The sequence below is a fragment of the Scyliorhinus canicula genome, chromosome 6 (genome assembly GCF_902713615.1).
Source record: "Scyliorhinus canicula chromosome 6, sScyCan1.1, whole genome shotgun sequence".
NCBI lineage: Eukaryota > Metazoa > Chordata > Chondrichthyes > Carcharhiniformes > Scyliorhinidae > Scyliorhinus > Scyliorhinus canicula.
In genome coordinates this window covers 17,083,951-17,109,301 of record NC_052151.1, presented here as the reverse complement: position 1 = coordinate 17,109,301, position 25,351 = coordinate 17,083,951, and the positions used below count along the sequence as shown (strand labels likewise).

At 46.3% G+C, this 25,351-nt stretch overlaps 1 protein-coding gene across 3 annotated transcripts in view; it reads right to left on the bottom strand.

Moving 5' to 3' along the window:
* Positions 1–3,651: 3,651 nt before the first annotated feature.
* The window catches only part of LOC119967009 (CSC1-like protein 1), a 132,180-nt gene continuing 110,480 nt past the window's right edge, over positions 3,652–25,351 (bottom strand). For all 3 annotated transcript variants that reach the window (XM_038798999.1, XM_038798998.1, XM_038799000.1), the window contains exons 17-23: positions 24,749–24,814; positions 23,816–23,978; positions 21,784–21,889; positions 15,228–15,395; positions 13,972–14,081; positions 13,108–13,170; positions 3,652–4,147 (exon numbers count right to left, since the gene is read on the bottom strand). In XM_038798999.1, coding sequence (XP_038654927.1) covers positions 3,956–4,147; positions 13,108–13,170; positions 13,972–14,081; positions 15,228–15,395; positions 21,784–21,889; positions 23,816–23,978; positions 24,749–24,814 — 868 coding nt within the window. In that variant the 3' untranslated portion in view covers positions 3,652–3,955. The remainder of the gene's footprint in view (positions 4,148–13,107; positions 13,171–13,971; positions 14,082–15,227; positions 15,396–21,783; positions 21,890–23,815; positions 23,979–24,748; positions 24,815–25,351) is intronic.

The following is a 25,351-nucleotide window of genomic DNA, read 5'->3' as shown; positions in this document are numbered from 1 at the left end:
TAACTGCTCGGGTGCGCAACATCAGTGTATGTGTCAGGCATGTGACCTGCTCTCCCGCTTCTGCTGGAAAGACTGCATAGTTTGCATTTAAAAGCCGACAATAGCCGGCATTCTCAATTTAAAAGCCTGTCCCACGATCAGGAACGCAATGACCCTCCTGACAACCGCCCGTGACCCACTCGCCGTTTGAAAAAACCCTGATCTAAAGGAAGCTTTCCTTCCTCACTCTGGAAGGATGGGTTAGCCCAGACTCCATCAAGTACAGACCGAGAATCCTCAACCTGTCATGTGAGAGTGCCTTTAAGAAATGGATGTTTAAGAAATGTACCTTTAAGAAATGAAGCTGATCATATTACTGAAGTGGTGTCACAGGGGGGAGCTGAGCTCTGGTTTTTGGAAGTTTTAGTTTCAGTTTTAAGAAAGCTTGGGTGTGGCTGTGAGCTACATTGCTGGTGATCTCTGCCATGAAGGACTATCTCTTAATCCTTTGGTGAAATCGGAATTGTAAAAAGGTCTCAATATTGAATATAAATCGAATGTGCTTCTGTTTGAAGGATTTGTTAAGTCTTTTGGATGTGTAAAGGAACAGTTTGCAGGATTGGGTAGAGTTGTATTATTTTCGGGATTATCTTTGAATTAAGGGGTGTTAAGAGATCCAATGTTTATTTAAAAGGTTAATTTGAGTTCATGGAATAAGCATTGTTTTGTTTTAAAAACCACATGTCCATAATTGTAATATTACACATGGGGAACAAACCGTGGGCTTCAAAAGCAACAATCCATTAAAGGTGGGGGTTGGTTGAACTCCATGATACATTTTGGGGTTCTGAAAACACCTCTCCCATAACAAACTGCACCTCATTATGACAAGTCCTTCATTCCCAGGATCATTCTTGTGAACCTTCTCTGGATCTCCTCCAGGGCCACCACTTCCTTCCTTAGGTACGGGGCCCAAAACTGCTCTCAATATTCCAAATGGGGTTTGACCAGAGCCTTATACAGCCTCAGCAGTACATCCCTGCTCTTGTATTCTAGCCCTGTCAAAATGCATGCTAACATTGCATTTGCCTTCCTAACTGTCAATTGAACCTGCACCTTAATCTTGAGAGAATCCTGAACTAGGTCCCTTTTTAGAAAATAGTTGAAGCCTCTATTCTTTCGACCAAAGTGTATAACCTCACACTTTCCTACATTGTATTTCATCTGCCATTTCTTTGCCCACTCTCCTAGTTTGTCCACGTCCTTCTGCAGCCTCCCCACTTCCTCACACCCTGCCACACCATTGCTCCTCTCACAACTGCCACCGATCCAAACTCCTCCACCTCTTTGCCAAACGACTCACAAAACTTAGTGGATAGTAGTTAGCAAGTTCTACAAAGGCACATTTGTTTAGTATTGGGCAAAAGGTCTCGATACCAACGTAGACCAAAGCTTGATTTTTGGTGGCATCGTGGCAAATGAGCCAGATTTTGCTTTATTTGCAAGTTGCGATCCACACTAAAACCTGTGCCAGGGAGTGTGGCAAAGCAAAATGTTTTGCCTGAGTTCTATTGCCAACCAGATAACCCTCAAAATTCCAATGATAAATCGGAAAAATTTGTAAATACAATGCAAAGCTGTAACTTCTAGTCTACAATTATGTTGGATGTAGGTAGCATGTTTATACAATATATGCTAGACCTGTGATATTTGGTTCTATCAGTTGATATGTGCAAACCAGTTGTTTTAGTGCAGTTCTATCAGCGTTGCTTTTCTCATTTCTTTCCAACAGGATTCCAAAACTAGCAGATCCTGTCTGGAGTTGCTCATGAGTAGTCTACTCTGGACCACACTTGTGGTGATGTGCTACTATTCTACTCTTGTCCCTTTAAGCCAGTTGCTAACCATAAACAGATCCAGGCAATTTATAGTGGCTGAGAATGCCTGAGGTCAATCAAAAGGCATTTAACTACTTGTAAATTTTGGGATGGAGGTTGGTGACTATCTAACTTTCACTCTATTTTTTATGCAAAGATTGTATTGCACCTAACAATTTGGTGTGGGATGAGATGTGTGCTGGACACGAGCTACGTGAACGTCTTGCCATTAGAGAAAAAATATGGCCAACCTTTTTGATCATATTTCAAGGGAATCCAATAAGGGAAGTCTCAGGATTTCTATGTCATAATCAAATTATTTAGTGTCTGATTTCCTGTTTTGACACTGACCCAATAGACATCTTGTGAAACTTGCAAAGAGTTTAAACATATTCAATAAATAGCAAAAAACATTTGATTTCTACAAGTGGATCCGCCCAGAAATCGAAAAATAGAAAATTTAGAAAAAACTAGTTGCCCATTCAAATCCCATCTTCCAGTGCCTTACAGCACTTCTGGTTCAGATCCAGGCACCTGTGAAATGAATTGAGGGTTTCTGCCTCCACCACCAAACCAGGCAGTAAATTTTAGACACACCACCCTCTAGGTGTAACCATGTACATCTCTGATAGGCCCCATCCTTTCCTCAGTTATCCTTTTGTTCTTAATGTACTGAGAAAATAACTTTTGGCTTTCCTTGATTTTTACCAGCAAATATTTTTCATGTCCTCTTTGGTGGTATGCCACGAGGTGACTGATGGTGGATATGTGGGGTCATGGCTGGAAGTAAGAACTCCAGGAATACCCAGCCAAAGTTGATCATGAGCTACTTCTTGACTCCTTAAAGCAAACTCATCCCACACTTGACTTGAGAGTGCGTGATGTTGAGAGAAAGCATTTGAGAAAGTGTTCAGTTTCCAGAACTTAACATTCTTTTTCCTCTTTGCTGCTCCCCATCAACAGAAAATAGCTTCTACAAATATTACTAATGGCAGCCTCTGGTTGTCAAACTCCATCTATCTCTCAACATGCACGTTTGCATCCCAGAGTCTTGCAGCTGTCTGTATCGATGGCCAGTGAACATTTTGACGATTCTTTCATTGTGGTAAATGCACATGTTACATGATTAGTGCTGGATGGTTAAATGTAGCTCTGAAAACTAGTCACTGTGGTCAATGAACATCAAATGAAAGGCCTCTCCTAAGTTAAACATCAACTGAACCAGTCAGTTTTAAATCTACCTTTTTCTGCTTCGAGTCGTATCCTGACTGACATTGGAGGACTGCAGATTTGCCTAATCAGTACTTCATATGCCTTCATAAAAAGGTAGCAATATTCTATCCCATTTACCTTTTTACCCTTTGCCCTTTTATTGTAACATGATTCAAATTGAACAACTTCTGTCAAGTGTTCTATCCGGGGTTGAGGGGAATGAAGAGGAGGTGGTATTGGCGGCAACCCGCATTGGCTTAATTTAAAATAGCACGAACAAAGTCAGAGGAAATGAACCAATTGCTTGTTTAAAAAAAAAAAATGTTGTGGTGGAGTTGCACATTTCAGGGTAGTGCAGCACTGCTGCCTCGCGGCACTGAGGTCCCCGGTTCGATCCGGCCCCAGGTCACTGTCCGTGTGGGGTTTGTACATTCTCTCCGTGTCTTCTTGGGTCTCGTCCCCACAACCTAAAGATGTGCAGGGTAGGTGGATTGGCCGCGCTAAATTGCCCCTCAATTGGAAACTTTTTTAAAAATAATTTTTAAAAATCCTTAACCCATAACTGCTTCACAACTCCGAACCAGGAAATAGATTTTTGTTTAAAGTCCTAAATAGATAAATTCTGTAATGGCACTAATCATTAACAAACCTGTTAAACCTGTGCCATTAGACAGCAATGAAAGGGTAATGTACCCTGACACCCCTTCAAAAAAGAGTATTTAAAGGAAATTAGCAAAACAAAGTTTTCTTTTCTTTACATTGGCTATTGAGGATTCAAGTTTATGTAAATGGGCCATTTGACGTTCATTCCTCTTGTGTATAAACAAAACCAAACAATACCACAGTGGCTAGTCTTTACAATGTAGTTCTAAAGCTGAGGCAGATTTCTAGATCTCACTAGCTCCAGTATCCACCAAATAGATTTGTTTGTTATCTTCAACATTGTCCGGAAGGGGAGTGCTGTCGTCTTCTTCTGTTAGCCGATTGCTATCCCCCATTGCACCATATGATGGCTGATTGTGGCAGTCAAGTTGGCTGTTTTCAGTTTTGGGGACACGTAGAACTCTTGGGATGTAGGCCTGTAAGAATCAAAGATCAGAACGTCAGCTTATTAAAAGTGATGTGTGTTGCCATCCCCCATTTGTAGCCCAGACTGAACAAGCCAATACGATTCAGTCCTTGCCAGACTGCTCTAGCAGCAGACTTATTTCATCCTTCTCTGAGCTCTGGGGGACAGAAACATAGAAAATAGAAGCCGGAGTAGGTCATTCAGCCTTCAAGCTTGCTCCATTATTCATTATGATCATGGCTGATCGTCCAACCCCCCCCCCCCCCCCCCCCCCCCCCCCGCCCCCATGATTGTATTTTTTTATATAAGAGTTGGATATAGCTCTGGGGGTAAAGGGATCAAAGGATATGGTGGCCTTGTATTGTTTAGCACCACAAAGCATTCACCTTTGAAGTTAAGAGGAACAGCCCATTATTCAAATCATTCACACAACTCCACAAAGGCCATAAGACAAAGGAGCAAGAGTACACTCATCGATTCTGCTCCACCATTCAATGAGAACATGACTGATAATCCTCAACTCCACTTTCCCATCCCCATAGCCCTCGATTTCCCTTACTGATTAAAAATCTGTCTATCTCAGCCTTGAACAAAGTTAATGACCCAGCCTCTGCAACTTTCTGTGGGAAAGAATTCCACAGATTCACTAGCTTCAGAGAAGAAATTCCTCCTTGTCGCTGTCTTAAATGGGTGACCCCCTTACTCTGAGATTATGCCCTCTGGTCCTCGACACTCCCACAATGGGAAACCACCTCCTGGCATCTACCCTGGTCAAGCCCCCTGAGAATCCTATGTGTCTCAACACATAGATACATAGAAGGTAGGAGCAGGAGGAGGCCTTTTTGGCTCTTCGAGGCTGCTCCACCATTTATCACGATCATGGTTGATCATCCAACTCAATAGCGTAATCCTGCTGTCTCCCCTTTGCTAACCATAACCTTTGATCCCATTCGCCCCAAGTGCTAGATCTAGCCGCCTCTTGAATATATTCAATGTTTTAGCATCAACTACTTCCTGAAGCAATGAATTCCACAAGCTCACCACTCTTTGGGTGAGGAAATGGGCAGCACGGTAGCACAGTGGGTAGCACTGTTGTTTCACCGCTCCAGGGTCCCAGGTTCAATTCCTGGCTTGGGTCACTGTCTGTGCAGAGTCTGCACGTTCTCCCTGTGTCTGCGTGGGTTTCCTCTGGTGCCCCGGTTTCCACCCACAAGTCCCGAAAGACATGGGGCTGGATTCTCCGATTCTGGGACTGTGTCCCAACGCCGGCGTGGGAACAGTGGCGTTTTACGCCAGAAAAACTGGAGCAAAATGGCCACTGATTTCCCCATTTTGTTGGGGACTAGCATGTCAGAAGTGTAGAGAACCCGGCTCTAGCTGCCGATACACCCTGGAGAATTACCGGGTCCGTGGCCACGCACGGCGGCGGCCGCACTGTGTTACATGGCAGCCGCTGCCCTCAGGCCCGGCTCGCAAAATAGAACCCCCCTTTGGCCAGCTCGTGTGCCGCAGACCACCCCCCACAGTGCCCCAGCCTCGAATAATGTTCTCCCCCCCCCCCCCTCGCCTGAGGATCGGCCCTCCCCCGACTGTGGTAGCGCTGGACTGAGTCTGCAGCCGCCACGCTGATGTCCCAACGGATTGCGACCATGTGAGACTCGCGCCGTCGGGAACTCGGCAGGTCAGGGGCGGAGCATCAGGGACGGGCCTCAAGCAATGTCCTGAGGCATTGATACATGGCGCGGCATACTCTGTGAGTAAGCCGCTTTGGAGGGGGCGGAGCATCGTGAAAGCTGCGCCGCCCCTGATTTGGTCATTAACTTGGATTCTCCGGCCAAATGCGATTTCAGCATCGGTGACCGGAGAATCCAGCCCGTGCTGTTAGGCGAATTGGACATTCTGAATTCTCCCTCAGTGACCCAAACAGGCGCCAGAATGTGATGGCTGGGGGATTGTCACAGTAACTACATTGCAGTGTTAATGTAAGCCTACTTGTGACAATAAAGATTATTACAAACCTCATCTCTGTCCGAAATGGTTTACCCTGAATCCTCAGACTGTGACCCCTGGTTCTGGATCCACCCACCATCAGGAACATCTTCACTGCATCTACCTGTTAGAATTTTATAAATCTGAGATTCCCCCCCTCATTCTTCTGAACTCCAGCAAGAACAATCCTAACTTAGTCAATCTCTCCTCATACGACAGTCCCACCATCCCTGGAATCAGTCTGCTAAAACTTTGCTGCACTCATCCAAGAGCATCCTTCCTCAGAAAAGGAGACCAAAACTGCACACACTATTCTAGGTGTGGCCTCACCAAGGCCTTGTATAATTGCAATTACACGTCCCTGCTTCTGTACTCGAAACCTCTCACAATGAAGGCCAACATACCGTTAGCCTTCTTTACCGCCTGCTGCAGCTGCATGCTTACCTTCAGCGACTGGTGCACGCCCAAGTCCCGCTTTACACTCCCCTCTCCCAATTTACAACCATTCAGGTAGTAATCTGCCTTCCTGTTTTTGCTTCCAAAGAGAATAACCTCACACTTATTCAAATTATACTGCATCTGCCAATGATTTTCCCACTCACCCAACCTGACCAGATCATGCTGTAGGATCCCTGCATCTTCATCACAGTTCACCCTCCAACCCAACTTGGTATCATCTGCAAACTTTGTGATGTTATATTTTGTTCCCTCATCCAAATCATTGATATATATAGAAACAAGTAGGCTTCAATGAAGTTACTGTAAAAAGCCCCTAGTCGCCACTTTCCGGCGCCTGTTCAGGGAGGCTGGTGTGGGAATTGAACCGTCTCTCAATCTGTCCTGCCACCTTCAGTATTTATGCACATGTGCACCCAGGTCCCTCTGCTCCTGCACCCTCCTCAGAATTGTACCCTTTATTTCATATTGTCTACCAAGGTTAATTACTTCACACTTCTCTATTTCATACCGACCTCTGGTGACTGTGTGGAGTTTGCACGTTCTCCCCGTGTCTGCGTGGGTTTCCTCCCACAGTCCAAAGATGTGTAGGTTAGATGGATTGGCCATGATAAATTGCCCCTTAAGACGGGGTTACATGGAGGAGGATTGGGCTTGGGTGGGGTGGCCTTTTGAAGGGTCGGTGCAGACTCAATAGGCCTTCTATCCTGAAGGGATTCTATTATATTGAATACCTGTCTGCCCATTGCAGAAACCTGTTTGTCTTGTTCTAACTATCCTCATCGTGGGTCACAATGCTTCCCAATTTTGTATTGTCTGCAAGTTTTGAAATTGTGTACTGTACAACAGGGTTCAGATCATTAAATATATATCAGGAAAGCAAGGGTTCTAACACCAAACCCCAGGGAACTCCACTACAAACCTTCCAAACAGCTATCCTCAGCAAATTTCACATCCATGTCGCTACCATCCCTTTTATTCCTTGAGCTGTAATTTTGCGCTCAACTCCGTTGTGCAACACTTTCATCAATGGAACTTGCTCCATCCGCACTGTTTCCACCAGTTCTATTGTCAAAGTTGTGCCCAAGAACACTTTCATTAATTCATTCATGGGATGCGGGCATCACTAATTGTCTTTGAACTGAGTGGCTTGTTAGACCATTTCAGGAGGCATTTAAGAATCAACCATATTGCTGTGAGTTTGGAGTATACATGTAGGCCAGACCAGGTAAAAATGGCAGATTTCCTTCCCTAAAAGATATTGGTGAACCAAATTGATTTTTAAATCAATTGACAATGGTTCCACGGTCACCTTTCACTGGCAGATTTTTATTCGATTTTAATTTCGCTGCTGGGATTCCAAACCTGGATCATGGAGCTGTGTCTCTGGATTACTAGTCCAATGAAAGTACCTCAACACCACCGTCTCCCCTAATGTTAAATAGATTTTATCCATCTACAAAAATCATAGCCATACATCTTTGCAGCATGTCGTGTCTTCAGAAGACATCAAGCACCTATCTATTCTGCTCCCATGCTGTGCTCCCATGTTATGCTGTGGTCTTGCAAGTACTCATCTAAATGTCGTGAGGGTTCCCATCTCTACCACCCTTTCAGGCAGAGAATGCCAGATTCCCACCACCCTCTGGGTGAAAAGATTTTTCCTCAATTCCTCTCTCGTGTGTAGCCACCAAAGTTGGCCACTTCCCGACTCAAAATGGTGATTTACAAAGCATGCAGGGAAAATTGGACACTTTAAGAAAGACAAGCAGGTTGCAGAATCTCCCTGTGTATTCTGCCTGCAAAGAAAGCAGACAGAACCAAAACCAGCAGTTTGCATATTAATGAAGCGATCCCCGGGAACAATGGATACAACATTAGCTACATTTGGGACCTTCTATAGCAGGCCAGACTTCCCGGCGCCAACGGGAGTCTGAAACAAAGGAGACAAACAAGCCAGGAGGAACCGCCCCGCGATCGAGGGACAGCCTCAGTATTGGGGGGATTCATACCAATCGATTGGTATGAGATCCAATCGATTCACAGTAAGCTCGGGGTCCGCCCAAAAGGGCGCGAAGCCCCTGGGACCTATAAAAGTCAGGTCCCAAGTCCAGTTCGCTCTCTTAGCCGGCCCTCCCAACAGAACGCCTTTGCAGCAGCTCTCTAAGAACTTGACCGTGAGGAGGAGAGGCCTGGCCAACAGCTACAGCGACAAGTAAGTGTCCAACCAACGCTCACTACGAGAATAGACACTCCTGACCCCTTAGCCCGTACCAACTGGGAAGCCTGCAGTCTCAGGACAGAACAAGAGGCCATTGTTCCCTGATCCAGTGGGTTCCCTTATCAAAGATATGTATTGGCTCATAGTGGTAGGAATAGTTTAGTCCGCTAGTATTAGTTGCATAAGTATCGATTTACTGTGTAATAATAAATGTGTTTGATTGAACCTTACTAACTGGTGTATTGAGTCATTGATCTGAACTTGAACTTGAACCTCGTGGTGATATCATAAAGATACCTGGCGACTCTAGAGCTAAGTAATAAAACAGAGCCAATTGAGTGTAAAGCGCACTCACCAAATTTAAGTTACTTATGAAATTGGACACGGATAGATTGGAAATTACGGTTCTTAATTGGGGGAGGGCCAATTTTTATAAAATAAGACAGTGTCTAACGGGGAGCAGCTACTCTTAGGGAAACCTACATCAGAGCAGAGCAATAGGATTAATTCAAAAAGCAAACGGAGTACAGGGCCAACATGTTCCCATGATAGTGAACGGTGGGAGCAATAAGTCCAGAGAACCTGGATGTCAAGAGATAGCCAGGGTTGGATAAGGAAAAAGGGAGGCTTATGGCCGATACCAAAAGCTAAAACAGCAAAAGCCCTCGAGGAATATAGAAAGGGCAGGGGGTTTCTTAAAGAAATTAGAAGAGCAAAGAGGGATCATGAAAAAGCACTGGTGGGTAAAATAAAGATAAATCCAAAGTTGTTTTATAAGTATATTAAGAGCAGGAGGTTGACCAGGGTAAGGGGAGGGCCCATTAGGGACCACGTTGACAATTTGTGTGTGGAACTGGAAGATACAGGTGAGGTTTTAAATGAGTACTTTTGCATCTGTGTTTACTGCACTAGAAATCAGGGAGGTGCATTGTGATTTGTGATCGACTTAACATCAAGAAGGTATGGCGGCATGGTGATGCGGTGGTTAGAACTGCTGCCTCACGGCACCGAGGACCCGGGTTCAATCCCGGCCCCAGGTCATTGTCCGTGTGGAGTTTGCACGTTCTCCCCGTGTCTGCATAGGTCTCACTTGCACAACCCAAAAATATATACAGGGTAGGTGGATTGGCCACGCTAAATTGTCCCTTAATTGGAAAAAAAATAATTTGTACTCAATGTATGGGGAAAAAATTGAGAGGGAGAGGTATTACAGTTTTAATGGTCCTAAAAGTGGAAATGTCCCCAGAGCCAGATGTGATGTATCACAGGTTGCTTGCTGTGGGAGGCAAGGGAGGAAGATTGCTACAGTTCAGATAAATTGTCCAATCTCTGGCCACAGGTGAGGTACCAGAGGACTGGAGCACAGCTAATGTGGTGCCATTATTCTAGAAGGGAAGTAAGGACGGACCAGGAAATTACGGGCTAGTGAGTCCAACTTCAGTGGGAGGGAAACTACTGGAAAAAATATTGAGGGACAGAATTAATCTCCACGTGGAGAGGCAAAGATTAATCCAGGATAGTTAGCATGGTTTTCTCAAAGGGAAATCATGGGCTGGATTCTCCCCGCCAAAATAAGGATCGGCGCGGGGGGCGGAGTATGGGCGTTTATGCCAAAATCTGGTCAGACGCCGCTCCTGTGATTCTGCGGCCCCCAGAGAATCGCTCGGGAGTCTCTCAGACTCTTTAACCTATCCCTACTCCACTCCGAGGTCCCCACCTGCTTCAAGACCACCATCATACCGGTACCAAAGAAGAACCAGGCAACATGCCTCAATGACTACCGCCCGGTGGCCCTGACGTCAGTTGTAATGAAGTGCTTCGAGAGGCTGATCATGAAGAGCATCACCTCCATACTCCAGGAACGCCTTGACCCACTTCAATTCGCATACCGTCGCAACCGGTCCACATCAGACGCCATTTCCCAGGCCCTACACTCATCCCTAGAGCATCTCAAAAACAAGGACTCCTACATTAGACTCCTATTTATTGACTACAGCTCCGCCTTCAACACCATAATCCCAGCCAAGCACATATCAAAGCTCCAAAACCTAGGACTTGGCTCCACACTCTGCAACTGGATCCTCGATTTTCTGACCAACAGACCACAATCAGTAAGAATGAACACCAACACCTCCTCCACAATAGTCCTCAATACCGGTGCCCTGCAAGGCTGCGTACTTAGCCCCCTACTCTACTCCCTGTACACACATGACTGCGTGGCAAAACTTGGTTCCAACCCCATCTACAGGTTTGCTGACGATACGGCCATAGTGGGCCGGATCTCGAATAACGACGAGACAGAATACAGGAGGGAGATGGAGAACCTAGTGGAGTGGTGTAATGACAACTATCTCCCTCAATGCCAGCAAAACTAAAGAGCTGGTCATCGACTTCAGGAAGCAAAGTACTGTACACACCCCTGTCAGCATCAATGGGGCTGAGGTGGAGGTGGTTTGCAGTTTAAATTCCTAGGGGTGCACATCTCCAAAACTCTGTCCTGATCCACGTACATCGACGCTATCACCAAGAAAGCACAACAGCGCCTATACTTCCTCAGGAAACTAAGGAAATTCGGCATGTCCACATTAACCCTTACCAACTTTTACAGATGCACCATAGAAAGCATCACATCGAGCTGCATCACAGCCTGGTATGGCAACTGCTCGGCCCAGGACCGCAAGGAACTTCAGAGAGTCGTGAATACCGCCCAGTCCATCACACGAACCAGCCTCCCATCCATGGACTCCATCTACACCTCCCGCTGCCGGGGGAAAGCGGGGAGCATAATCAAGGATCCCTCCCACCCGGCTTACTCACTTTTCCAACTTCTTCCATCGGGCAGGAGATACAGAAGTCTGAGAACACGCACGAACAGACTCAAAAACAGCTTCTTCCCCACTGTCACCAGACTCTGAAATGACCCTCTTATTGACTGACCTCATTAACACTACACCCTGTATGCTTCATCCGATGCCAATGCTTATGTAGTTACATTGTATACCTTGTGTTGCCCTATTATGTATTTTCTTGAATTTTGTTTAATTCCCTTTTCTTCCCATGTACTGAATGATCTGTTGAGCTGCTTGCAGAAAAATACTTTTCACTGTACCTCGGTACACGTGACAATAAACAAATCCAATCCAATCCGCACGCGTGAATTACGTGGCACAGGTAGGGAGCCATTGACATTGCGATTCTCCGAGGAAAACTGGCCGAGTTCCCGACGACGTGCTTCTAACTGCATATTGGCCGCCGGGAATGACTGGTGGCGGCAGTGGACTGAGTCCGCAGATCATTCACCGAGCTGGGTGGGCCTCATGGACAGCCCGGGGGGGGGGGCCGATCAGGCATTGCTGGCACTCGCCTACATTATTTTTGCTGCCGCTCTGTGGTCCAAGTCCACCTTGTACCAGGGGCGGCCGCTGCAGGCCGCCGCCGTGTGCAGGCGCAAACTCCCAACCAGAAGTGCGGGGCCAGGTATCCGCAGCCAGAACTGCGAGAACCACTCCGGGGCCCTGCCAGCTCCCTGCAGTTAGGAGAATCCTTAAGAAAGTCCCGAGTGGTGGGCAGCACGGTGGCGTAGTGGTAGCACTACAGACTCACAGCGCCGAGGTCCCAGGTTCGATTCCGGGTCACTGTCCGTGTGGAGTTTGCACATTCTCCCTGTGTTTGCGTGGATTTCGCCCCCACGATTCAAAATATGTGCAGGGTAGGTGGATTGGCCACGCTAAATTGCCCCTTAATTGGAAAAAATGAATTGGGTACTCTAATTTTTTTTTAAATCTATGCCCCTCTGGTTATTGGCCAGGGGGAAAGTTTCAAATATTATATCTTCCCCTCCTCAACCTTGCCTCTAATTATTACAAAAAAGCCTTGGGTTACAGGACAGGGGCAGCACGGTAGCATGGTGGTTAGCATAAATGCTTCACAGCTCCAGGGACCCAGGTTTGATTCCCGGCTGGGTCACTGTCTGTGCGGAGTCTGCACGTCCTCCCCGTGTGTGCGTGGGTTTCCTCCGGGTGCTCTGGTTTCCTCCCACAGTCCAAAGATGTGCGGGTTAGGTGGATTGGCCATGCTAAATTGCCCGTAGTGCCCTAAAAAGTAAGGTTAAGGGGGGGGGGGGGGGGTTGTTGGGTTACGGGTATAGGGTGGATACGTGGGTTTGAGTAGGGTGATCATGGCTCGGCGCAACATCGAGGGCCGAAGGGTCTGTTCTGTGCTGTATTGTTCTATGTTCTAGGACACTTATCCTTACATATCCACACTTGTCTTTATTAAAACCAATCATGGTCATTGTTACTTACATTTGATTGCCAGGGAGAGGCTGTCACTTCTGCTTCAGTTGTTTTGGTCGGCGCTTTAATACCCTGAAAATAATGGACGCTAATCAGTCATTGTCCATTAGTCATACAGCTATATAGTCTTGGTAAATGGGTATGACTGCACTTGACCTGGACAGTCCAACACCGCAAGGATCCTGGAACACTAATGTGAAAAGGGCACCGAGTGACTACCTGACTAAATCTGCACTCTGACTACAGTTGGTCAGTGCCCTGCTATCTCCATGTGCTTCAGTCTCACCTGTGCAAAGTACAGCGCACGTGCCTGCTGTGGCTGCATAAATGTTCCATGCCAAAATTGGTGGGACATCAAATGGGAGACGATATCTCGCCTCTATTCTGGCAACCGACAGCATGATGTACCAGCCCGCCCACTGCTACAACCCGCACGGTATCATGCGGGTTGATGGTGGGATGTGCATTGTCGTCCACATCCAATGTTCAAGGAGCATCAGCCCTGCAACATTTTTTTTCCCCTTAGGCCAATTGTATCTATTGTGGTATTCAATTTCCTACTTTGTTAATTCCAGCAACTACAGTCGCACTTGGAAATTTACAATCTCGTATGTCCAGGCAGCCAGATGGGGGAAGTCTAGTAAGTTAGAGGGCAACCCATTGAACCTGGCCTGACTCACTTTCAGAAGTAGCTTTCACCAGAGCACTAATCCAGCATAGCCAGGACCTGATGCACAGTCCGACATTGTGGGAGCACTGCCGTCTCCTTTTGAACCCTTTCCCTGGGTCCTCTGACAATTCTGGATAATAGAATCAAGCTAAAGATTGCTAATCAGGTGGGGGGGTTGTTGGAGATGACATTTCTTGACTTACCATGACAATAGTGAAGTACGTTAAGTAGCCAAGGCAACTGAAAATCATGCAGAGGAAAATGGTGATCACCACCACAGACAAGGTGAAGATAGATGTTGGTGCAGACAGCCCTATTTGGGAGGGAGAGAGAGACATTCAGTAACAACCAACAGGAAAGTCAACAGCTACAGTCTGTTCAAGCTCAACCCACCATCTCCAGTAACTTCATCTTTCTAGCAAAAGTGGAGATGCTCATTGATGATTACAGTGTTCAGCGTCATTAATGATTCCTCGTACTGTATGTGCCCATGTGCCGCAAGACCAGGACAACATTCAGACTTGGGCTGCTGGCCAGTTCCAACAAGAGAATGGCAACTATCTTCCCTTGATCGATATTAATCTCAGAATCCCCACCATCATCCTCCTGGAGCTTACCATTGTCCAGAGACACAACTGGACTAGCTGTATAAATACCGTCAGAGGCTGAGAATTCTGTAGCAAGTAACTTACCTCCTGAATCGTGCCAAAGCCTGTCCAAAGCGACACAAATTAGCCGTGTGATGGAATACACTCTTGGATGAGTGCTGTTCCAACAACATTCAAGAAGATGGACACCATCAAGGACAAAACAGCCCACTTAATGGTCACCCCATCCAGCACCTTAAGAATTCACTCCTTCTATCACTGCCACACAGTGCCAGCAGTGTGAGCCTCTACAGGTTGCACTGCAGCAAATAGGCAAGGCTCTGACCTTCTAAACCTCTGGCTTCTCTTATCCAGAAGGATAAGGACAGCATGGGAACCCCACCACGTACAAGTTCCCCTCCATGCAACACACCACCCTGACTTAGAAATATATCCCCATTCCTTCACTGTCAGAAATCCTAACGCCATTGTGGATGTACTTACACCAGATGCACTGCAGTGGTTAAAGAAGGCCCACCACCTGGAGGATAATTAGGGATGAACAACAAATGTTGGCCTAGCCATTGGCGCCCACATCCCACAAAATAATATTTTTGAACCCTGAAACAGATGGCTATCATGGCTTCTCAGGACTAAAGTATTTTGGGATTAGTGAGACTGGTGACCAAAGATTTTTTTTATTTATTCAGTTGTGTATTACACACCCACAGCCCTACTGTACTATTATTCCCCGCTGGACTGGGATTGGAGCATACATTGAGGAACGAGCATTTTCGGGAAGGCCGTGTGAGGATACAGCGCAGTAGGCTATTGCGTTGCCAGAAGAGAAGTAGAGAGAGAAACCTGCTTACCTCCTCGCAGTACAGAGAAGAACAGCAGCCAGAACAGGCAGATAATGGGTGCAGCCAGAGCCTGTCTGACTGCGTCAACGTGTGTCCTCCTGTTGAGTTTTGCGGGCAGGAAGGCATAGTACAGGTTGTACCTATCCACCATATGCTTCAGCAGCATGTAGATCAAGCCTGTGGTCCAAAGGAAAAACCATGACAAAAGCAAATGTTGGTCACAGGAGACAAAGAATGGCACAACCTTTGATCACCCCCCCCCCCCCCCCCCCCCCCCCGGGGCCTGGCCAGCCACAAGTTTGAATTCACGCAGGAAACTCGGGCTCTGGACACCAGCAGCAGTTTTGCCTCCCAGTTCAACTATTCACATATTCAACTACAAGCCAGCACAGCAAACAGCAGCAAGCTCTTTAACTATCTGCACTCGTCTTCAGCTGACCCCCTCATATATACACCTACACACACTTTGCAGAAAGTTGGAATGTGCACGCTACCTGAGCATTTATTTTCCCATCCTACCCTGCTCCAAGTCACTGAGGGCAACCAGAGCACTGCCACTGCAGCCCAGCTGAGGGCAGGGTTTGATCTTGGGATCTTCCTCGGTAGTAGACATTAGCACACTACTGAGTAGTGAGACGTGTTTAACGAGATCTATCAGTCAAGTGGGTTGCACACATGGCTATTAGGGAGAAGGCTCTCCCCACCTGATTATACTTTCCATCCGAGATGAGAGATGGGACTGAGTGGGGAACCTGGCAGATTTCATTTCCTCCTACCTGGTCCAGGGATGTTTCTGACGAGACTCAGTTCCTGGCATTCTTGCCTCTGAATCAGGCATGACCACATAACCCACGCTGACACTGTGCTGCAGTACCAAGGGAGTCCTGCAGTCTGGGAGGTGCTGTCATTCAAAAGAATATGTTCAGCGGCGGAGGCCGTGTCTGCCCCTCAAGTGGATGGAACGTCTTGAGGTACAATTTCAAAGAAGAGCAGGCGAGTTCTCCCTGGAATCCTCAACATCATTTATCCCTCCACCAGCATCACAAGAACAGACTATCTGGTCATTTTATCGCTGGGAATCTGGAACCAGGTGACACGGTCTCACAGTACAGAGTTGACCATTTAGGACTGAGATGATGAAAAATGTCTTCGCTCAAAGGGGGTAGTGAACCTGTGGAATTCCCGACCACAGAAGACCGTGAAGGCCAAGCAAATAAATATGTTCAAGACATAGATACGTTTTTTAATATTTTAATGGCATCAAGGGGTATGAGGAGAAAGCGGGAATGAGGCATTGAGATCGAGGATCAGCCATGATCCTATTGAATGGCAGAGTAGGTTTGAAGGGCCGAATGGCCTACTCCTTCCTCGTGTCTATGTTTCCATGGCTGTGGGACCTTACTGTGTACATATAGGGAGACATATATCACAATACTGACTGTACTCAAAAGTGGGAGAGAGTCTGCAAAAAGATTTGGACGGGTTAAATAAGTGGACAAAGATTTGGCAGATAGAGTATAATGTGGGAAAGTGTGAACTTGTCCACTTTGGCAAGAAGAACGGGAAAGCAGTATACTATTCAAATAGAGAAAAGATTGCAAAACTTGGTACAAGGGGATCTGGATGTGCTGGTGCATGAATCACAAATGGAATGTTGCCATTGATTGCAAGGCGATTGGAATATAAATGTAGGGAAATTTTACTGCAGCTGTAAAAGGCCTTGGTGAAGCCACCGCTGGAGTACGGTGGATAGTTTCAGTCTCCTTACTTGAAGGTTCACTCGACTCATTCGAGCCATTGGAGTTTAGAAGAATGAGATGATCTTATTGAACCGTGTGCGATCCCGAGGGGACTCAACAGGGAACAGGGTGGATGCACAGGGAACAGGGTGGATGCACAGGGAACAGGGTGGATGCACAGGGAACAGGGTGGATGCACAGGGAACAGGGTGGATGCACAGGGAACAGGGTGGATGCTGAGAGATGTTTGCTCTTGTGAGGCAGACTAGAACTAGTAGGACATGGTTTAAAAATAAGAGGTCACCCTTTTAAGAGCGAGATTAGGAGAAATGTTTTCTCCCCGTAGGTCATGAGTCTAAAATTCTCTTCCCCTAAAAGCAGAAGCTGTGTTATTTACAAAGAAAAGTACAGCACAGGAACAGGCCCTTCGGCCCTCCAAGCCTGTGCCAATCATGACGCCCTAACTAAAAAATAAATCTTCTGCCCTTACTCAGTCCGTATCCCTCTCTTTCCTCCCTTTTCATGTCCCCATCCAGATGCCTCTTAAATATTGCTAATGTGCCTGCTTCCACCACATCCTCTGGCAGCGTTACAGGCACCCACCACTCTCTGTGTACCCTGCACATCTCCCTTAAACTCCCCCCCTCTCACCTTGAACCTGTGCCCCCTTGTAACTGACACTTACACCCTTGGGAAAAAGTCTCTGACTATCCACCCTGTCTACGCCTCTCATAATTTTGTAGACCGCTATCAGGCCTCCCCTCAGCCTCTGTCTTTCCAGTGAAAACAAGCTTAGCTTATTCAACCTCTCTTTATAGCCACCACCCTCGAGACCATGCAACATCCTGGTGAATCTTTTTTGCACTCTCTCCCAAGATTCCACGTCCTTCTGATAATGTGGTGACCAGAACATTACTCCACGGTATACTTGCGGCCTAACCAATGTTTTATATAGCTGCAACATGATTTCCCAACTCCTGTACTCAATGCCCCAGCTGATGAATGCAAGCATGCCATGTGTTTGGAAGGAGGAATTTAGGCATAGACTATTTTCTAAATGGGAAAATGTTACGGAAATCAGAAGCACAAAGGGGTTTGGGAGTCCTTGTTCACGATTCTCTGAAGGTTAATGTGCAGGTTCGGTCAGAAGTTAAGAAGGCAAATGCAATATTAGCATTCATCCCATGAGGGCTAGAATACAAGACCAGGGATGTACTTCTGAGGCTGTATATGGCTCCCATATGGAGTATTCTGAATATTTTGGGGCCCCGTATCTAAGGAAGGATGTGCTGGCCTTGGAAAGGGTCCAATGGAGGTTCACAAGAATGATAGAACATAGAACATAGAAAAATACAGCACAGAACAGGCCCTTCGGCCCACGATGTTGTGCCAAACCTTTGTCCTAGATTAATCATAGATTATCATAGAATTTACAGTGCAGAAGGAGGCCACTCGGCCCACCGAGTCTGAACAGGCCCCCGGAAAGAGCACCCCACCCAAAGTCAACACCTCCACTCTATCCCCATAACCCAGCAACTCCACCCAACACTAAGGGCAATTTTGGACACTAAGAGCAATTTATCATGGTCAATCCACCTAACCTGCACATCTTTGGACTGTGGGAGGAAACCGGAGCACCCGGAGGAAACCCACGCACACACGGGGAGGATGTGCAGACTCCGCACAGACAGTGACCCGGGGGGGAATCGAACCTGGGACGCTGGAGCTGTGAAGCAATTGTGCTGTCCACAATGCTACCGTACTACCCTTAAGAACAAATTAATCTACACTCCATCATTCTACCATAATCCATGTACCTATCCAATAGCCGCTTGAAGTTCCCTAATGTTTCCGACTCAACTACTTCCACAGGCAGTGCATTCCATGCCCCCACTGCTCTCTGGGTAAAGAACCTTTTTTTAAAAATAAATTTAGTGTACCCAATTCATTTTTTTTTCCAATTAAGGGGCAATTTAGTGTGTTCAATCCACCTACCTTTGCACATCTTTGGGTTGTGGGGGCGAAACCCACTCAAACACGGGGAGAATGTGTTGGGTAAAGAACCTACCTCTGACATCCCCCCCTATATCTTCCACCATTCACCTTAAATTTATGTCACCTTGTAATGGTTTGTTCCACCCGGGGGAAAAGTCTCTGACTGTCTACTCTATCTATTCCCCTGATCATCTTATAAACCTCTATCAAGTCGCCCCTCATCCTTCTCCGTTCTAATGAGAAAAGGCATAGCGCCCTCAACCTTTCCTCGTAAGACCCACTCTCCATTCCAGGCAACATCCTGGTAAATCTCCTTTGCACCTTTTCCAAAGCTTCCACATCCTTCCTAAAATGAGGCGACCAGAACTGCACACAGTACTCCAAATGTGGCCTTACCGAGGTTTTGTATCCCTGGAATGAAGAACTTGTCATATGAGGAGCGGTTGAGTACTCTGGGTCTGTACTCGTTGGAGTTTAGAAGGATGAGGGGGGATCTTATTGAAACTTACAGGATACTGGAAGGCCTGGATAGAATGGATGTGGAGAGGATGTTTCTAGGAAAAGCTAGAACCAGAGGACACCATCTCAGACTAAAGGGACGATCCTTTAAAACTGAGATGAGGAGGAATTTCTTCAGCCAGAGAAAATGAAATGAAAATTTGAAAATCGCTTATTGTTACGAGTAGGCTTCAATTAAGTTACTGTGAAAAGCCCCTAGTCGCCACATTCCAGCGCCTGTCCGGGGAGGCTGATACGGGAATCGAACAGGCCCCCGTGCTGCTGGCCTGCTTGGTCTGCTTTAAAAGCCAGTGATTTAGCCCAGTGAGCTAAACCAGCCCCTCACCAGGGTGGTGAATCTGTGGAACTCTTTATTGCAGAAGGCTGTGGAGGCCAAGTCATTGAGTGTCTTTAAGACAGAGTTAGATAGGTTCTTGATTAATAAGAGGATCAGGGGTTATGGGGAGGTAGGAGAATGGGGATGAGAAAATATTAGCCATGATTGAATGGCGGAGCAGACTCGATGGGCTGAGTGGCCTAATTCTGCTCCTATGTCTTATGGTATTATGCCTCCTTAATCACCTTGGCTGTGCTGCCACTTTCAGGGAACTGTGGAACTGGATGCCCAGATCCCTCTGTATATTAATGTTCCTAAGGTTCCTAACGTTTCTGCCATTTACAGTATAATTCACACCTAGATTTGATCCTCCAAAATGCATCACTTCGCATTTGTCTGAATTAAACTCCATCTGCCATTTGTGTGCCCAAGTCTCCAACATCCTGTTGTATCTTCTGACAATCCTCGGCACTATCAGCAACTCCGCCAATCTTCGTGTCATCCGCAAACTTACTAATCAGACCACCCACATTTTCCTCCAGGTCATTTATATATACGACAGACAACAGAGGTCCCAGCATGGTTTCCTGCAGAACACCACTAGCTACAGATCTTCATTCTGAAAAACACCCTCCACCGCTACTCTGTCTTCTATAACCAAGCCAGTTCTGTATCCATCTAGCCAGCCCACCCCGAATCCCATGTGATTTTAGTTTTTGTTCCAGTCTGCCATTTGGAACCTTGTCAAACACTTTCCTAGGCCGGGATTCTCCCCTACCCGGCGGGGCGGGGGTCCCGGCATAGCGGAATGGCGCCAACCACTCCGGCGCCGGGCTTCCCCAAAGGTGCGGAATTCTCCGAGAATTCCGGCCACGGCGGGAGCGGGATTTACGGCGGCCCCAGACGATTCCCCGATCCTGCGGGGGTTCGGAGAATTCCGCCCCTAAAGTCCATATAAAATACATCCACAGCCCTTCCCGCGTCAATTTTCTTTGTCACCTCTTCAAAAAAAACCTCAATCAAGGTCGTGAGACATGACCTTCCCCATACAAAACCATGCTGTCTGGCACTAACTAGTCCATTTTCCTCCAAATGTGCATACATCCTGTCCCTCAGTACCTTTACCAAAAGCTTCCCCACCACTGATGTCAGACTCACCGGCCTATAATTTGCTGGATTGTCCCTGCTTCCTTTCTTAAACAAGGAAACAACATTGGCTATTCTCCAGTCTGGTCAAAGAGGATATGAAGATATCTGTTAAGGCCTGAGCTATTTTTCCGCTTGCCTCCCGCAGTAACCTGCGATAGATCCCATCCGGCCCCGGGGACTTGTCTATCTTAATGCAATTTAGGATCTCAACGCTTCCTCCTTTGATATATTGACATTCTCCAGAGTGTTCACACACCTATCTCTGATCTCAACATCCATCATGTCCTGGTGAATACTGATACAAAGTACTCATTAAAGATTTCACCCACATCCTGTGGTTCCAAGCATAACCTTCCTCCATTGTCCTTGAGTGGGACCCTCTTGCTCCTAATATATGCATAAAAAGCCTTGGCATTCTCTTGAACATGGTTGCTAAAGACATTTTATGGCCCCTTTTACCTCTCCTAATTCCACGTTTAAGTTCCTTCCTATTTTCACTGTGCTCCTCAAGTGCTTCGTCAGTTTTTAGATGCTCAGACCTATCCTTTTTCCTTTTGACTAATTTATTCAAAGCAGCAAGACAGACTTTTAATGGACAAGTCCAGGGTTATGGGGGGCAGACATGAAAGTGGAATGGAGACCACAATCGTGATCTTACTGAATGGGGAAAGCAGGCTTGAAGGGCTGCTCCTAAATCCAATGCTCACAAAGTATTTCATGCTATATGCTTCGGGACCTCCGGAGATTGTAAAAGACATTACCGAAATGTAAGTTTGTTGCTTTCTTTTGTAGAAAGTTAACTGTAGTAATAGAATTTCTGTTGCGTAGAACAGTCAGCAAGCCTTACCAAAGGGAACGATGATGGGACAGGTGATGCTGTAAGCTACCACCACTGTGAAGACACACAGCATCCAAGCGTAATTCACTCCAAACTCAAACTCATATGCTTGATTCTAAAAGGCAATGAAATGTACATCAAAGATTTTTAAAACTGACTGCGAAGTATTGGGATACATCAGAATTTTAGGACATTTGGTCCAATTAATCTATATTGCCATTTAAGATCCATATGAGCCTCTTCGTACACTATGTCATCTCACTCTTAGTAACATATCCTTCCCCTTAAATGCACTGAGTTAGAATCTAGTCCAAATAGCCAAGGTGAAAGCCATGGATTTGGAGCTGTGATGTGACGTAGAATACAGTCAACACAATTCCTACAACATAGGACTGCAACTAATTTAGTGCAAGTTGGTAACCTCACTCAGAGGGTGATTGGTACAATGGAGAATGCACATCCCCAAGGTTAAGACAGAGATATGCAACAGGTATAGGAGAAGGCACCCTACCTTCCATCTGACTATTCTACTGTATACAGCTTGACTTCATTGGTGAAAATCTAACCCATGAAGCCCCCTCCAAGAGTTCAATGGACAATCTGAGCTGATGTTGCAGTACAAGGAGACACCGCATTCTTTGAATGAGACTTAAACAAGATGCCACAGGACTAGTCTGGAAGATCAGCAGAGTGATCTCAATGTATCATGTTCAGCAGTTCTTCAACCAACATGAACTAGATTAATCATTTATCTCATTGCTGTTTTTGGAACCTTACAGTGCATATATTATATTCTGCATTTACCTGCATAAGTCACTGCTTATCAAAGTAATTAATGTACTTTTTCAATATTCTGAGACATGTAACACCAATGTAAGTACTTTATCCGCGAGTGCTCAATGGTGATTTGGAACCTCAATGTCCCAATTTTGGTGAAGGTTTCACCGGAAAAGCTATTGATGGGTTTCCGAAGAACCCTAGTTGCATTCTGTTTTCATAGGTTTGTATCATGGAATCATAGGATTTACGGTGGAGAAGGAGGGCATTCGGCCTATCAAGTCCTCACCTGCCCTAGGAAAGAGCACCCTACTTAAGCCCACACCTCCACCCTATCTCAGTAACACCAGCTAAACTTTTTTTGGATACTAAGGGTAATTTATCATCACCAATCCACCTAACCTGCACATGTTTGGACTGTGGGAGGAAACCGAAGCACCCGGAGGAAACCCACACACACACGGGGAGAACGTGCAGACTCCGCACAGACAGTGACCCAGCCGGGAATTGAACCTGGGTCCCTGGAGCTGTGAAGCAACAGTGATAACCACTGTGCTACCATACCGTGTATGGACTCATGGAGTATGCCAGAGGTGAAAGAGCTTTGGATGGAAATATGTTGGCACGGTAGCACAGTGGTTAACACTTGCTTCACAGCGTCAGGATCCCAGGTTCGATTCCCTGCTGGGTCACTGTCGGTGTGGAGTCTGCACGGTCTCCCCGTGTCTGTGTGGGTTTCCTCCGGGTGCTCTGGTTTCTTCCCACAAGTCCCGAAAAATGTGCTTGTTAGGTGATTTGGACGTTCTGAATTCTCTCTGTGTACCCGAACAGGTGCCGGAGTGTGGCGACTAGGGGCTTTTCACAGTAACTTCATTGCAGTGTTAATGTACTACCACTTGTGACAATAAAGATTATTATTTTTTTAATTAAAATAAAGGAGGCAAGTGAAATTTCATGGGGATGGAGTTAATTGAAAGATGAGTAGAAAAATGACCGCATCAAGCCCAATTACCGAGGCCGAAAAATAGGCAACAGTAGAAAGTATTGGACAAGTAACGGGACTGATTAACACCTGGATTCTCCATTTGGCAGCTTGCGAATTGGAGGTGTTGCGAGGAGGAGATGGTTATTTACAAGGCTCGGTGGGGGGGAGAGGGGTGGTTGCTGAATGAGCTACTTCTGTTCCTAAGTTTCACAAAAGAACTGTGGCCCTACATAATGAAGGTCACTCATTGGCAAACCTACAGAGAGGACTAGGACCCACCTGTTTGATGACCTTTTTCTCTGCAGCTGATTTGACCATGAACATCCTGACCGCGTAGAGCAGCAGACTGGGGAAACGCAGAAGAGCCATCGGGTTCCCAATGAAGGCAGCCGCAATGACATAATTCACAAAGAAGGCACCCTGATCAGGGAGAAACACGCATCTGGAAATAGAATAAGATGACATTGTCTCGTGGAGAGCTACAATCAAACAGCTCTGTGATAGAGCTCCACCAGCATCAGTGACTGGTTGGAACACAGAACATACAGTGCAGAAGGAGGCCATTCGGCCCATCGAGTCTGCACCTAACCTGCACGTCTTTGGACTGTGAGAGGAAACTGGAGGAAACCCACGCAGACACGGGGAGAACGTGCAGACCCTGCGCAGACAGTGACCCAGCGGAGAATCTAACCTGGGACCCTGGCACTGTGAAGTCACAGTGCTATCCACTTGTGCTACCATGCTGCCCAGAAACGCAACCAGGAAAATCCTAGGATCAGTGAGATCCAAGCCGTAGGTAAGTGAGGGTGGTATCAGGGTCATGGAGAGGGGCTGTTGGCTATGGGGATGGAGGGGTTTGAAAGAAATATACCCACTTCTTCAGACTCGATCTATAAACCCACCACGCATACCCTGTCCCATAATCTAACCCCTTGTACGTTTTCCATTAATTCATCTCTCGTGTATACATAGTCCCCATGAACCTATGTGTCATCCATCCCGTGTGTATATACACCCATCCTTTATAAATTTATTCCCCATACCAAAAACCCATTTCTCAAAAATGCCTTACCCAATCACACATCCTTAAAAATCTTCATCTCACAAACTTACTCCAATAAATCTCAAACACATCTCCCCAAATAAATTCATCTTTTCCACTATGGATCACTTATTCCTGCTGCAGGTAAACAGCATGGGCAGAATACTCACTCAAATCTAACCTTGGCTAGCTCCAGAAAACTCTTGTCAAACAGCCATCGAAAGAAGACATCTAGACTGGAACACACAGGAAATGATAACTCAGTTAAGATATAGTTATGCCAGTCAACAGTACAGAATTGATGAAAGCAAAATGCAGCGGCTTCTGGAACTTTAAAAACAAAGTGCTGAAGCAGCTCTGACAGCACCTGTGGAGAGAGACACATTGTTAACGTTTTGAGTCCAATATATCACTTTGGAAGAAGGAATAAAAGCTTGAGGATCGAGCCAAGAGGCTCATTCTCTCCTCATTGGAAAATTACATCCAGCCAAGACTTGGTGTAGTAACAATTGTTCCTTCTGAACTGCGCAGGTATGGGGTCACACAGAGCACAAACAGGACTGGCCCAATCAGCATCCTTTTTCACTTACACGCATCAATCTTAAAGAGACAGCGCACTACAACAAGCAACTGCTCGCAGCAAACCGATGTTAAAGGAAACATTGCTGGGGATCCTTCGCTGCACTCCCTGTAAGGCAGGTATATTCCCCTTCAACAGGGAGATGAAGTCTATACCCAAGAGAAAATGCTGGGAAATCTCAGCAGGTCTGGCA